Source organism: Lepisosteus oculatus, chromosome 28 (genome assembly GCF_040954835.1).
Source record: "Lepisosteus oculatus isolate fLepOcu1 chromosome 28, fLepOcu1.hap2, whole genome shotgun sequence".
Taxonomy (NCBI): Eukaryota; Metazoa; Chordata; class Actinopteri; order Semionotiformes; family Lepisosteidae; genus Lepisosteus; species Lepisosteus oculatus.
In genome coordinates this window covers 4,999,113-5,014,923 of record NC_090723.1, presented here as the reverse complement: position 1 = coordinate 5,014,923, position 15,811 = coordinate 4,999,113, and the positions used below count along the sequence as shown (strand labels likewise).

General features: G+C 44.9%; 1 protein-coding gene across 3 annotated transcripts in view; it reads right to left on the bottom strand.

The window, feature by feature from the left end:
* Positions 1 to 14,558, bottom strand: part of LOC102695488 (inactive phospholipase C-like protein 2) — an 87,589-nt gene extending 73,031 nt beyond the window's left edge. The window contains exon 1 of one of the 3 annotated variants that reach the window (XM_006638210.3): positions 13,279 to 14,558. In XM_006638210.3, coding sequence (XP_006638273.3) covers positions 13,279 to 13,596 — 318 coding nt within the window. In that variant the 5' untranslated portion in view covers positions 13,597 to 14,558. Of the gene's footprint in view, positions 1 to 7,257; positions 7,396 to 13,187; positions 13,211 to 13,278 lie in introns of those variants that run through there. The other 2 variants (XM_069185763.1, XM_015362001.2) reach the window with 2 other exon arrangements.
* Between the last annotated feature and the right edge of the window lie 1,253 nt (positions 14,559 to 15,811).

Sequence of the window (15,811 nt, the reverse complement as noted above, 5' to 3'; positions counted from 1 at the left end):
TAGTTTTCTCATTTTTTATCATTAAATGTTTGAAGAGCACTTGTTAGGGCTGTATGGAATTACATCGGCAGCACCAGTTTAAACAGATTCTACAGAGCTGCTGAGAAAAAACAAAAGCAATAAGAATAGATTCATTATTCACGGAATATTCTTCAACCTAAAAATGCTCCGAAAAGTTCTCTTTACAAGGAAGTTCATGACAATTATTTGCTAAACTCTCAAATCTCGCCTTCAGCCTACGATTTCATTTCCTTTTTTTTTTCAGACGGATGAAAAAAAACTGAAGATTAAGAAACAATACTCCAGCTTCAATCTGCAGTGTCCCCCCCCAAAGAAGTAAGAAAAGAAATCAAAACCTTTTAATTCTTTCATTTCATTTCATTTCAGGAGGATTGCACTGTGGAATCAGGAAAGTAATTAAAACACAGGACTGATTATACCTTAAACACCTTCTAAGGCAGTATTTATAAAAAAAAAACGTTCTTCTGAACTCCTTCGTTTTGTAGCATCTTCTGGTCGCTTTTACAGTGATGTTGGATGTTTCTGCGGATCCGAAAAGGTCATTCTTAACACATGGCCTTTAAATCTGTTCTGCAATGTTTCGATGTTTTTGATTATTCCACCACAATCAATTTGTTACAAATTTATGATAAACACTACAGTTATTATTTTATTTCATTTTTTCTTTTACCCATAGTACAAGAGCCCCAACGGATCCAAACAATGACCTTCAAAAGTGGTAATAAAAAAAAATTGCTCAATTTCCCCATAGCTTTTCTGAGACTCTGCATTCGACACAAAGCCAGACCACCAGATTTTGCCATTTATATCTGCTCCATTTTGTGCCTGGTGTTTTGTCTCCTCTGCATTCTCTCTCCATCCGGTCTATTTCTAATTAATTCACTGAAGGTGGAAAGAAAATGGATTCCTAGGTGAAACCCAATCTGTCCGATTGTTTCAACCAATGAGACACCCCATACAGAACCTTACAGTAGTAAACAATGGTATAAACGCAGTAAAGGATAGTAAAACACAGTGAATAAGCATTACGACACAGTTTTGCCAGATCGCAAGTTGTGAGAGACCGAAGGAAACCAATGTGGACTCCTAGTACAGCTAACTGAGATCACACCTAAATTTAGCTTTGGAAAATCAGACATATGCTCAAAAGAAGTCTTGAACTTGCGCCTGCTCTTGGATTAGGCTGCATGGCCTTTGAAGCTACAATTCCCATATGTCAGATCCACATGCCAGCAGCAGTGCTTATCTGGTCAATACGCTACATTTTCAATACCCACTTTCCTCCTGCGGAAAGGAAAGATAACTGGATAATGCCCTCTGTCAGCTGTTGAGTGCCGTGTTACTATGAATGTTCATTCATTTTAGCAGGCTACAAAGCCCCACTCATTAGCTCAGCACTAAGCCTGTTACTGTCAGACACGATTGCCCGCAGCAGGAATGGGCTTCTGACAGTCAGCAGGTCAGCAGAGGCTAACACCCAGGTAGGCACACTGTGCTTTGGCTGCAAGTATGGGGCACCAGGAATCAGCACGCTAAACAGAGCCAGGTAGGCTAATAACGTTCTTATTCATCATCAAGTGGTGCGGATATAGGACAGCAGATATGTTATAATCACGAACATGACCAACACACTGACCTACAGCCCTAATACCCCAGCAGCACCTCATCGCACAAACAGCCCAGCCCTCGTTAGATCCAGATTAACCTCACTGCCTTCGAGCAAAGCCTCTCCCTGTCCGGGGCTGAAGTGTTTTTTGTTGTCAAAACAGCATGATCTTTTTTACAAGCTTAAAAAGGACCTTCACCCCCAGCTCAGATCCAGCTTCCACCCAATCAGTCCCTCCTCCAGGCCAGCTCCAACCCTGCTCAGACCCCGCTCCAATCCAGCTTAGACCCCGCTCCAATCTGACTCCGATCCAGCCTAGATCCCGCTCCGATCCAGCCCAGATCCAACTGCACCCAAGCTCAATCCCAGCTTAAATTCTGCTCCAACCCAGCTCTTCTCAAACTATCAGCTTGAGCATCACCCCTTCCCCCCTCCATCCCCAGGAAACGCATACATTTAGCATCGGGTTACAGTTTCATGCAATGAGTTTCAGCTCTGATCTGTACTGTAAAAAGATTAAACCTGATAGAACTTAACTGGAAATGAAGCAACGCCTTTTCTGAGAACACACGAGAGTTCCCAGCTCACTCTATTCTACTAGTACTAAAAAAAAAATATGTAAGCCAAACGTCAAAATTCCCCATCACTCTATTTATGTATGTACTTAAAACACGGATATTTATTTTGCTTGTTATTTAAATGCTTTTGGCATCGTTTAGTTCACTTGATCCTTTATGACTGACTTGTGTGAACATGCAAGTGAATCTGATCATGTCTTAAGCACCAAATCTGGATAAGATTGAGATAGAATGACGAGGTGATTTAACCTTTTGAATGTCAAGCCTGGTGATAATCAAGAAAAAAAAACAGAAAAAGGAACAAAAATGCCGCACGTATCAAGAGAGCAATGCTTTTGTGACAGCAGTATGTCTGAGCAAAAACTCATCTGGACTTGGCCAGTCATGGGGCCATGTCCTCTTCAGCGATGCATCAGTTTGGTCCAGACCAACCCAGCAGACACCATTCCTTACACGTACATAGTGCTTTTCTGGACACTCCACTCAAAGGACTTTACAGGTCATGGGGATCCCTTCCACCACCACCAGTGTGCAGCCCCACCTGGATGATGCGACGGCAGCCAGAGTGCACCAGAACGCTCCCCACACACCAGCTCTCAGTGGGGAGGAGAACAGAGTGATGAAGCCAGTTCAGAGATGGGGATTATTAGGAGGCCATGATTGGTAAAGGCCAGGACACCGGGGTAACACCCCTACTCTTTTCAAGAAACACCCTTCACTTTTAATGATCACGGAGTCAGGACCTCGATTTTGCATCTCATCTGAACAACAGTGCTTTTTTATAGTAGAGTGTCCCCATCTGCAAACTGGGGCATTAGGACCCACACAGATGGCAGGGTGAGCGCCTCCTACTGGTCTCATTAACACCTCTTCCAGCAGCAACCTTAGCTTTCCCAGGGGGTCTCCCATCCAGGTACTGGCCAGGCTCACACCTGCTGAGCTCCAGTGGGCTGCCAGTACTGCGGAATGATATAGCTGCTGGCGCAATGCAGATCAAGCCCCAAGACATCGCGTGAGAGACTTCTCCGGTAACGGTGGCCATGTTGCTGGGTGACAACGTGACCAGGGGTAGCATGCCTGGTTCCACTGAACATCCCCTGGAGGGGCTGTCACAGTGAGTGGCCTGTTGTGCTCCGAAGCCAGTGGAACAGACACACATTTGTCCACATCCACCGAGAGGAATGGGACAGAATCGCACTAGACAGCAGCCACAACCTGGCACACAGGTGTCACAGGTGGGCAGCTTGTATTCCTTTGGTCTCCACGCACACTTCTATGATGTTCACAGTAGACTCCCCCGTTGGTCATTAATGGCAATGGGAACCATGGATTTCCTATGCCATGTCAGTGCACCCCAGTGTTTCCTGATGCTAACCTTGCAAATCTGCTGCAAACCGTAAGCGATCCGTGTTCTCTGATGCTTGGTATATACGTGGGGAAAAAAAAGGTTGGCACCAACCGCTTCAAAAGGAAGGGAAAACGAACCTATGGAGCTGATGCTTTGCTTTTCTCTACCCATCATTAGCAAAGAGAGGTAACTAAAAGGCTCATGCATAATGCAGGCTAACATGCAGTTTTAAAAGGGCCCTGTGAATGAAGGCAAATGCGCTCCACTAGAGCTCCAGGTGGGGAATTGATAGGCTATCAAAGAAAAATGTCAACTATTGAAATAGAAGCAAGCAGGCAAAAATGGACCCTCTTTTCATGCATACTACACCTGGTCCACACTTTAAATGAAATGCAAGACTGCAAGGGCCCCATTGCCCCTAAAGAGCTAGGAGCTCTTGCATGAACACAAAAGGCTTCAGGGCCAGGGTTACTGTCCCCAAGTGTAGACACATGGTGGGACACGCAGTGCTTGCTCTGGCCTGTGGTCTTCAGAAGGTGCTGCAGCACAACCAGGAGAGCTAACCCAGAAGGGAACACAAAGGATAAGCAAGTGTGTTTTTGTTTTAAAACTCCTATTCCCATAGAGCCACAGTTACTTGGCGATTCACCCGAAGGTCATGTTAAAAGTCCTTTTCATGTTTCTGTTCCCTTACTGACTTATTACTCCCTAAAAAGGGCTTACACGACTTGATAGACGGGGTGTCTTCTTGTCACTCATAACTGTGAAGTATTTTGCCTCCGTACTTATCTTCTCATTTTAAGCTCACACTCAATATTCTTTTTTTTTTGGCTTGTATGTCAGGAAATTCAACATTTAGCCTGCTCTGTAACTTCACAGCCGCTGTAGTGGCAGCGACTGGAAATTCTCCAAAACTATGTCAGCGTCACAAAGAACAGCTTTTCTAGATCTCCCTCCTCCTACAGTGGATTACTAAGACTGGCCCTCCCGCCAACAAATCTTTGTTCATGGTTGATATTTTTATTTGATCCTTTATTTAACCAGATCAGTCAGTTGAAAACAAAATTTTTATTTCCCCATGATGATCACTGATGAGTATAGCTTCCACGATGGCTAAGAATCTACATGAAGGTACTTCAAATATATACAGTTTTTTAGGGCTCAGGGAAAGATTCTGAGAGTTGGAAGGGCAGCAGAGCACTTTTTCCACTGCTTTTGGAAGAATGGGCAGGACACAAATGGGTCTGTGATTAGTGAAGTCGTTCTTTCACCAGATCCATAGATGATAGCACTCGAGGCTCTGCGGTTTCAATAAGGTACTGCATAGGACACAAAGGCTGCAGATGCGAAGAATACATTTATATGTTCCTTTTCAACATGGGATTTAATGAATCTGATGTGTGTCTCATCATCCACAGAGAAAGAGCTGTTCAAAGAGAGAGCTGAAAGGCTCTAATTCCAATCTCATACAGGGCCACCCACCTTAACCAGCTCAGCAAACCAGCACTGTCAGGTGGCAGCATCTAATGGAACTGACATTTCAGCTCACAATAATGAAGGGCCATGTGACTGTTAGTTTTATTAGCTCACTTCTGGCCTGAATGTAAGGATTTTGAAGTAACAGGCTACAACTCACCACAACATGAGACTTCATTTTCCCCATGGTGAGTAACATCACTCACCATGTAAGATCACAGTGACGACAGCACTCCCTCCTTTTAACAGCTGTGGACCACAGATGTGATTTTCGCTCACAGCAGCAAGGACAGATTTTTGTGTGTGTGCAGGAGGAGGTGGAGGAGGGGGTAGTCAGTTTAAGAAAAAGAAAAAGACAAAAATGAACCAAGATTAAAGAAAGAAGACTCAGACTACAGTGACAGAAAGCTGAATGAAATGAAATAAAAGAAAAGAACTTTTGCAGTTAATGGAAAGGGCAGGCTAGATAACTGCAACTCGACACGTTCTTGCACAGCCACAGGCTACACAGGAGGTGAGATACCGATGTGTGATGCTGCACGCGCTGTGCAGCGGTGACCTCCAATTAAATTAAGCCCAGCTCTGTCTGCAAGCCTGCATACGTGGTAAGAAAACGTGCCAACATGCCTAAGGTGACTTCAGAGTGACATTGGTTATAATGCTAGTGTCAAATTTGCACTTGGAGGTAGCAGAACATTTTTTCCTCTTCTGCTTTATCTCAGACTACTTATTACCCAGCTTTGTGCAATTTATTTCCGAAATTGCCGATCGTTTATGCTTGCAGTGCAACAGGCAACTTCACCACTGGATTTCTTTCAACGTTCCCCATATATGTTCTGCAATGGCTGCTTTGAGCACATTTTGTTTTGGGTCTTGAATGTATGAACAGGTGAACTTGTTCAACTGTCGCTTCTGGCAGACCTTAAGAGCACAAGAAGAGTATGTTCAAAGGGCATTTTGGCCCAAGCAGCTTGTTTTTCTGCAGGTAGGCGTCCGAGCCGATGATCTCAACCAGCTGTTTCCTTAAAAAATTACAGAGCATCAGCTCCAATACTGTGCCTGAGCAGCCTGTTCCATGCTCCCACAACCCTCTGTGTAAAGCAATGCCTTCTGTCCTGAATGGAGGATCTCATCCAAACATTTTTTGACAAATGGCTTTAACGGGATGGTTGGGTAGCCTGCTCCACACTCCCATCACCCGGCAGTTACATTTACTTAAGATTACAATTTGTCAGAGATAAAGAAAACCAAGCTTTGTTAAATATCCGCAGCTGATAAGACTTCCTGAAGTAAATGAGCAAGTAGGTGAAACCAGACATCTTGCTTGACAAATCATCTTCCTCAGCCCTCAACCTTGCCCTGCTCCTATTCGGTGCGAATCAGTGGTGGAGCTCAGGTATTCATTCATCATGCCTGCAGAGCTAGTTATAATGGCTGACAACAAACAAAATAATCACTGAAACTGATAAATCTAATTTGCAATGGAAGGCTTAACCGTTATCCCTCCACCCAAAGCAGAGCTTTACAGCTGTGCCATATCCAATCCACTTATTCCTAGAGCTGGTGAACTCCGTATCGGCAGCATTGGGAACGCAAGCTGAGGGGGGAAGAATTGTCCTCTTTGTTAGTTTTAAATATTGCTTTCACCGGGCTCAGAGACCTCAGTATCATCAGTAAGCAGAGCTCGGAAATGAAAAACCACAGATGAATCTCCTCTCCCAGATCTCAACTCCTTTTACTTTTAGAAATAGGATTGCAGGCACACTGAGGCCAAGCTCCTAAACATATCCCTTTGCTGCGTGTGAGAGGGAATCTGAGCCCACAGTGAAGAAGGGAGGAGGTTGCAGCAAAGGGTTATTTGATCAGACCCCCGAGGTTAACTAGGAAAACAGCAAGGACCACCTCCCAGCCGAGGGACTCATCTGCTACTGATGCTCTGATTAATGCCGGCACTGTAAAACACAGAGGTACGCCCTCCCACTCAGGCACTTATCTCCCGTCAGTGCCCAGACACTGCAGGAAGAAGCCATCAGAAAGGCTACTGGGACCTCTGCCTGTGGAATTCAGGAGAATAATAAAAAACTGAAAAGGCAGCAAATCAGGGGAGGTTTAAAATTAAAATGTGCAAACCTAGGACTCCACAAAACCCGAGTGTAATGCAAGTGCTCCTAAATAATTGGTATTTCTTTTTTAAGAGGCCCAAAGTAACAAAAGTGCCCGAAACATACCTGAAGACGACAGCTCCCTCTGTAGTTTTCGAGTTTTTCCATTGATTTCTAAAGAGGTAGCAGCGCTACACCAGTACGTTCAATGCATGCACAGTGCTGCAGCCTCTGCAACTGGTCAAGGCCCGGCTCACAGGGAGAGAGCCAGCTGCGTGGAGACCTCACACTCACCAGGGTGGGGCTACAAAAACAAAAATCGGTCTGAAAAAGACCCACGTGCAAGCAGAAGCCACGAGAACAGACCGAAGTTTAATTTGATGCACTTCCTCTTTGCAGACATGGTATGCCTCCCGTGACCCTCTTACAGAACAAAAAAGCTCCACCAAATAACTGCATTCGTGCAGGAAATTGAAAGCGGACGATTAAAAAGAAGCATGAGGTATAAAGCCTCTGGCCACAGGATGCGATCAAAAGGACAAAGACAACTGAGCGAAGGGATCAATCAAAACCACACTTGTGCAGCATCGTACATCTAGTTCAGATGTAGATCGGACATAATCCTTTAAAGAGACAGGTCACCCTTTAAAGTTTGTGCTCTCTAATAGAGAGACTGAAGACTCAACACCATCCCCCGAGTTTTGCAGTTCACAGCTGACAAAAAAAGAGTAACATCAAGAAAGCCCACAGGTTCTTACTGCAAATATGATCTAGTATTGTTTTTTGGAGGATACCCATATAACCTACACACCTATCAAAACAAACACAAAAGACTGGTCTTATCACACTCAAAACAGTTTTGCAAGGGCACAGTGCTGATAACCTGATCAGTGTCCTTAGAAATAAAGATCGCTCTTGATAGCCTGATTGACTCATTGAAGTGGCAGAACTTGTTGACTGTCCGATTCGCTGAAGTGAATTATTAGCTGTTGCAGGCTTACTGCCAGCAAGAGGACTGACTAGTCACACAGATTAAAACAATTAAGCAAACTGAATAGGCTGATTCGGCTTAATGCAGTGAATAACTAGTATACTAAATGGACAATCGTTATGTTAAATAGTTATGATCGTGACATGACGCATTCTAGGAACTGAAAGCTGGATTACAGACTAGAATAGATTTATAGACTAGATTTAGAAACAGACTGGGAAGACTTACTGCCGCTAATAAACCAGGTGATAACCGACTGGCTGGAGATGTCATGAAATTAAATCCAAGAAGAGCTGATTGGACCCTAAGCAGAGAACATCAGCACAGACGAGAAAAAGAACCAGCTTCTCCACTGAATCAGAGCAGCAAAATCAGAAGGGCCACAGCACAGCTATCAGGATCCAGACGCTACCGATGACACCATGCCATAGTGTCTTCGCACAGCAGTTTTCACAGCATTTAATTTAATTGTTTACAGCACCTCTCATTTAATCTATATTTTTTGCTATGGTTCGACAACACACAGTTCTCTGTTCTTACCACAGTGTTCAACAATACAGCATACATCTTTACGCAAGGGGGTGAAAGGTATTAGCTATGAGGGATCTGCAACTTCTACTACTGCAGAGATAGTGGTTGGACCACCCTTAGGGTGGTTCAATGATTTGTGGTTAACGTTTTGTAGACTAAAACATATGCAGAAGGACACACCCAAGACACTAACTAAACAATGATCTACACACACACACATTCGGAAATAACATCTTTTATGTTTTGTGCAACATTGCTTCCAGGCCACCTGGGATGAAAGACCAGCACACTGATCTCCAGCTAATCATCATGTGTTTTTAATGGGGGTTTTTTAAATGACACAGAGCACGTCAATAAAGCAATTGACTTTTACTTTTCTGCATATCGGAGTCCAGCACAGTAAAAAAAATGAACCCCGATGCAGCCTGTCCAGCATAGCCTTGTCAAATGAGCCCAATCGATAAACTTTTTTTTACTACTTTAAGTGCTTCGCCAGACCAGATCGGCATTTCTCCAATCCAAGCGGATCTCGGCGAGAACACTGCGGATCAGATTTGATGAATCATGCTGGCTTCTGACTATGGAATGCTGTCAGCACACTGATCTGATTTTGTTTAATAAGTGATGTTATTTGAGACTGAACAGTCCGACAGGAAATAGAAGGTCTTGCAATAAAGGCAAGTAATAGGCAATGACTAACATGACACCAAAGAGTTTAACTTATTATAGTATCACGAATCCCAGTCGGTTTACTGATGCACAGCATTTATTCTCTTGCAAGTCTCCTGCACCAGATAGAAATGAGAATGTCATAAAATGTCATAATGTCATAAAAGATTAAATTGTCTTTCTATTTTGGAGAACCATCAAAAGAAAAATGTTAAAATTATTTTTAAAAACGTAGCCCGTATTTTTCTACCTGCATCCTGACAAATGAATTCAGAGGTCCTGAGCGAAACAGATTTATACTGTAGCAATGCACCCACCTGTGATAAACTCCACCTCTGCACCACAGGGCTTTTGAAGAAGTTGTTTTAGAAATTTGATCACTTTCCACATGTGGCTCTTGGACAACTAGTTATTTTGCAGCTGCATGTTGGGAGCAAGCACACCCCTAGACCCTAGCCACCCCGGCACAGGATTCATGCGTCATGTCTGGCACAATAGTAGCACTTTGGGTCAACGACATGCGACACTGGCAACTGGAAAACAGAGACAACAGCTGTCTCCGAGAAGCATTGCATAACTCAGGTGGAATGAAAACCCTCTGGAACTACTGTTTTGGTAACACATGCACAGATTTGCATCAATCTACAGCCATGACATATCCCAACAAGTGAGTGGGACAGCTTTGTGCTCTACACATTTCCACTGCAGGTTATCCAAACCACCCTAGTCTCAAACACTTAACTCCACAACCTGCACTGCAAGCACCAAACACCAGACCCTTAAACTAGAGCTCTAATTGAACGTAACAAGCCCATATATTGAGACATTTTTAAGAGCGATGTCATGTTTAAGGGTTTGGGATGTTCTGCATCTTAATCTGGTTGTTGAGCAGAGGATATGACATCATCCTCATCAATTAATGAAATGGGGTAGCCTTTTATGACGGAAGTTTACAACACAACTGTCTATTAGACACCTTCTAAATATGCAGTTCAAGTGAAAAGCCCAATTGTGGTTGATGTGGCCTCTCACACATTACCACTGTCAAGACAGCATCAAAAATGTCTCAATCAGACTCCACAGCCTATATGCTCTCACACAACCTTGTGAAGATCGACTTTGTACACTACAAAAATATCTTAGTATACATCGATATCCAAAACATTTTTATATATTGTCAAGGATATAGATTTATATAGCGCTTTTCATTCCAAAGGATCCCAAAACATTTCACATACAGTACAGGAGAAGAACCACAACATTCATACCGAAAAGCAGCACACAACAGCTACACAACAGAAGAGCAGGAGGAATAAGAACATGCTTCACCACCTAGATCTACGGGGACTGTCGGGAAGCCAGTTTGTGCAAACCCATGGTGGAACCAGTGTTCAGGGGTTAACAGCCCTGAACACGGGCACTAACAGCAGACACACAGGGCAAGATGCAGATTCAAAATCACCACCACCCCGGGCACAGGACGTTATCACCACTGTTCCCATCCTCAGATACTGAAGTACTTCCTCCTCCGCCAGCTGAAACTACTGGGCCACAGCTCCCAGTATGAGTGCACAACTACGCACAACCCTAACCACAATGAGCAGCGCTAGCATCTAATGCCTTTTAGACCTCGCAAACACAAACAGGGCCAAAGCAGATTCCGAATCAGAAACTTTTATTTGCCAAGTAGATGATATACAAGGAATTTCTCTGGGTCCGAGTGTCGACAAATTCCAAGAAGGTAAAAGTAACCAGAAAGAAATCTACAGATAAAAACAAATACCCCTGACTGCAGCAGATCTCTGGGCCAGCCTTAACCAACCCCATGTGCTAGAACTGTCGAAGAGGCTGCATTACAGTACAAACGTCTTTATTTTCTCTATACTTTGGCAAACACAAAATAAACCCCGAAAATCCCGATTTAACACCTGGATCTACTCCTTTTGTAGGAGATGCACTTTGCCATTTTTTTAGCTACATTTGGAGATGAGCATCATTATCTGCACGTTCTAATAATGTCTGTCTGGGGATACATACATGTCTCATATGTACCATCTTCATTATTAGTTAATAATTTCACACGGGTGATGTTTCTGCACACTGATGCATTTAGGGGTTTCGTTTGTCCAGCTCTTTCAGCAGGTGGTTCAGAATTATTTATTTTGTCCCATAAGAATGGGATTTTATTTCCTAATACAGAAAGCAAACTCACAGTTCCTACATACAGCCATTTGATCCTTTGCGTGTTTTAGGAGCGATACAGCTCTTGTTGAAACTGCTCTAGTGAAGCAGAAAAATGATGTTTAATATGATAAACGTCAGACATCTGTTCCTACAGAATCACTGAAACGAAGGCGACAAGGTGGAACACCTGGTGTTGACGTGTATAAGCCTTGAAGCAAGCATAACGCCAGCGTGCAACAGGAGGGCCATTTGCTTCACAGTAGGATAGAACGTTTTGGTTTTCCGGTCGGAAAATACTCTACGTTTTCCCTTGAGGGTGCGATGCTGAAAATCTGGCACACTGAAAATGCCTTGAAGCATTCCTGTTAACTCCACTGTCTCTGCAGGCTTAGGCAACGACCCCCAGACAACCAGGAATGTACTTTCAGCCAGAAAGGCAGAGTTCCCACAAAATAATTAAAAACCCAAACTTCCCGAAACAGCTCTCCCTCCCTTACCATGTATAGTGCTCTCTAGCAGGAAACCTGGGAGGTATTTAACCTTTGCTACAGCACGTTGGTACTGGATTTCTACCAACCTCCAAAACATGACTAGAATGCCTCACCTTCTCCTCCTCCTCCTGTCAGCAGATGCTCTCCAATGACTAAAACCCCCTGCTCTGTTTGCAGGCTCCAGGTCCTCCTGGACTCACTACAAGGAAACATTATTCCACAGCCCAAGTCTGCACACTGGACACCCCACCAGCTCTCACATCTCATTCAAGGCCTTCGTCCAGGTGCTTAGTCCTCTACACCACTGATTGGCCACCCCCCTGGGGTCCCCTGAGGTCACACTGACCACATGACACAACCGTACAGCTCAACCTCCTAACACTGAGCAACGGCCGGTTGTTCAGGGAGGACGCGCAACGGCTCCGTACTCAAATCTGAGTGCATGTCCGCTCGATCCGGCTCTTTCCTCATCTCCTCCTGTTCTCACCTTTCTTGATTTGTAGTTAGTGCAAATTTAAAACACGTGAACCAGAACATGTCCCTATCTCCCCTCCCCGAAGTGACTAAGCTACGGAAATACCACAGGACGCCGAGAGCAGATCTCGACTGAGATGTAGCCGGAGGGTTTGGGTAGTTACTCTTGTACCGACGTGCCTGCACAAGTTCAGCCCCGATCCTGCCTGCGTCTTGCAAGGCTGGCGTGTTCCTGTGGGCCAGTTAAGCCCCTCAACTCTCGTGCCTAAACTGTGGCGAGCGTGCGTCACCGCGTGCCGCTCTCAGCCTCGTCAAGAAGGGCAGGACCGACACTAACGTCCTGCCAGAATCAGCTTATAATTAGAACTGCAAAAATATCTTCTCGATTAGCAACGCGTGGTAAAGCTTACAACATGACCTAAAACTGCTATATATAGAACTTGAGATAAACGTACCCGCGGAGTAGCCTTTTCCCGATAAACATGACACAGCTTAACAAATGTTAGATTTTTAGCCCCAGTTAATTGCCGTTAACTGTTTCAGGCATGCAACTAATTAGTGATAGCACAAGCACGTCTCAGCAAGCACTGCTAAGCCGGAGAACCCCCAAGCGTAGCCTTCAGCCGAAATGAAACTGCTCAGCCACCACAAACTTCAAACACGTCGGCAAGCCGATTAAAAATACATCCAAACACGTCTTCTGTTCTGTTTCTAACCTTGCGCTCCGAGAGGGTCTGGGGCGTGTGCGCAGCCCGAGTTGCGTTCGCACGATCCCGACGGCGCCGGTTTAAAGGATTAAAAACTAACCTTCATGATGCTGCAAGGCGGGTGCGCTCCAACCTGGATCCGCTCGGCGGAGTGATCCCGGCTGCCGAGCCCAGTCCTGGGACTCCCGTGCTCTCTGTACCTCCCATTAGCGAATAAGACCTCGGCTCCGACCACCGGCTGGGCACTGACCACGGCCGCCGCCGCCGCCGCCACGTCCAGGAACGCCCGGCCGCTGGACGAAGGCAGCGCGGTGTCGCTGCTCAGCCCGGTTAGTTCTGGCGCGGCAGCCCCCGGCACCGTCGCGGGATTAAGCGAAGGTCCCGATCCAGTTTCTGCAGCCTGTCCCTCCGCCATCATCCCAACATCACAAACCAGCACGGAACATCGTGCAGCCGCTACCACAGCGCGGTGTACCACGGCTCTCCCACCGGTGTTTTATTTGAGGCTTCTGGTGAAAGAAACAAAAAGAAACCATCCAAAAAAAAAAAACAAACAAACAACTGCGCTCAAAAATAAGATCGACTCTAAGCCAAGGACGCAGCGTGCGGCTGTACGTGCGCAGGATGCTCCGCTCGGACCCGGCGAGTACTTCCAACCAACTCCTGCTGTCCTCTTCTGCTGAGGAAAGGAGCAGACGGTCGGTCCCTGGGATCTTTCAGGGGCGGCAAGCCCCGGTCTGAAGGGAACACCGGCGGCGATTTCCTCGCTGGCTGCAAAGCGACACGGCGGCGTGACGATCGGATCTCTCCCTGAGCGCGCTTCGCTTGGGCTGATGCGAGCCGCAGCCGGTGCCTTGCAGTGCGCGTGTGAGCGCCGGCGAGCGAGCGAGCGAGCGCAGCAGCAGTTCCCCGTCTCCACGTGCTTCCCCGAGATGCGGGTATTTACAAAGCGCTCCTGTGTGTCTCTCTCTCCCCCTCCTGGTCCGCGCACGGCAACCTTTCTGGCTCGAGTTGCATCCTGTGCATTGGGGAATGGAGACAAGCGCACGTTTAAACCCCCCCTGTACGCGAGGAGCATTAAGTGAACGAGCCTGATGAGTAGGGCAATAACTGCCAACCCTTTTTATACTTTGTGGGTTTTTTTTTTTTAATGCAAGATAACATTTAGCCAACAGATAGATTGAAAGTCCGCAATTTCTGGTAAAGTGGCCCCGGAATGAGCTGAGATAAATTCTATACAAGGGTCATGCAACAAAATCATTTGTGGTCTTTTTGGGTTGATGTTGGGTCTCCGTGCTAAATTCACTGTGATTCCAGCACAATTATTCCTATTTTATTTTGTTTGTGAGGCTTCTTAAGATGTACAATGATTTCAGCAAGAGTTAAAATACTATAAAAGACTATAAATTATAAGACTATAAAATACTTACATTCTCGAACAGCTGTTTTTTGAGAAGGCATATTTTCCTTCTTCTAAATAAAAACAATATTTACACTTCACCCTTAAGGTTTCCCCCAAACTTATTGTTGGTATTTTTATATGGACTACGGTATTTAAAAATCCAGCTGCCTTACTCTTTAATGCACACAGGAAATATTAAAAGGAATACATAAATATAGGTAAATGACTGTATTTGCATATCTGCATAGGCTCAGAAATGAACTCTTCAGTTAATCTAAACCAGGAAAGAACTGTACTCCATTAATTCTAAATAAAACTGAAAAACATGGTTTATGGAGTAAATTGCTGTTTAAAGACGTCGAATAATATGATTTTACCAAGCTAATCTAAGCACACAGGCACTCTTGGCCCGCTTGTCAGAGCGAGGGTTGTGACCTAATCTATGCATATTGTTTGAAAAATAGATAGTATCCTCTTTGTAATACATGATCACAACGTGGGCAACAGATTTTTACATAACATCGCCCACACTGTTGTTAAGCAGAAAAAAAAGAAGTACTGGTAGTTCTTTCTCGACTGTTTATTAATTATTTACATGTTCTGAGCTCGGTATTGTCCCGAGGGGAATTTACATAGTGAATGCCGTCAACGCTCAAACTCGAAGCTTTTCTAATTTACCATGCTTATTTTTACATTTTTAAACTGTGGACAACAGACAGTTAAAAAAAAGGGATAAACATCAGAAACAATCTTATAGTCGGGAAATTAATACTTTGATGTCAGTCAAAAATCAGGGTGTTCCTAGAAAGCTATCAACAGTGCCCTCTAGCGGTGACTACCTCGTTTCGCCCAGGTGCTTTAAAGGTTTCTGTAGGTATGCGATATAAACACAATCAGCATTTGACGCTGGTGGGGAAAAAAGAGAAAATTAGAGGAGCCCTGCTGTTCATTTTGGAACTTGTCTCCACTGCCTGAGTGGTGTTGTTAGGGTGTAATTGCTGCTGGGCGCTACCCAGGTGTGTGAAGTGATAAATTGGATCCCCTTCTATAGGAGAAGCGTTTTGGCGTCCTTGAGGACGAAAAGCGCTGCACAGGCCGAAATGAAATATTTTGAGGCCGTTATGTTTTTATACAGAAGGCAACGCCACGACGTTCATCTTCTCTCGTTTAACATTTGAAGCGGGGTAGTCAAGTGAGCGGGGAGAAAAAACCCGCTGTCGCAGTCCGGCGT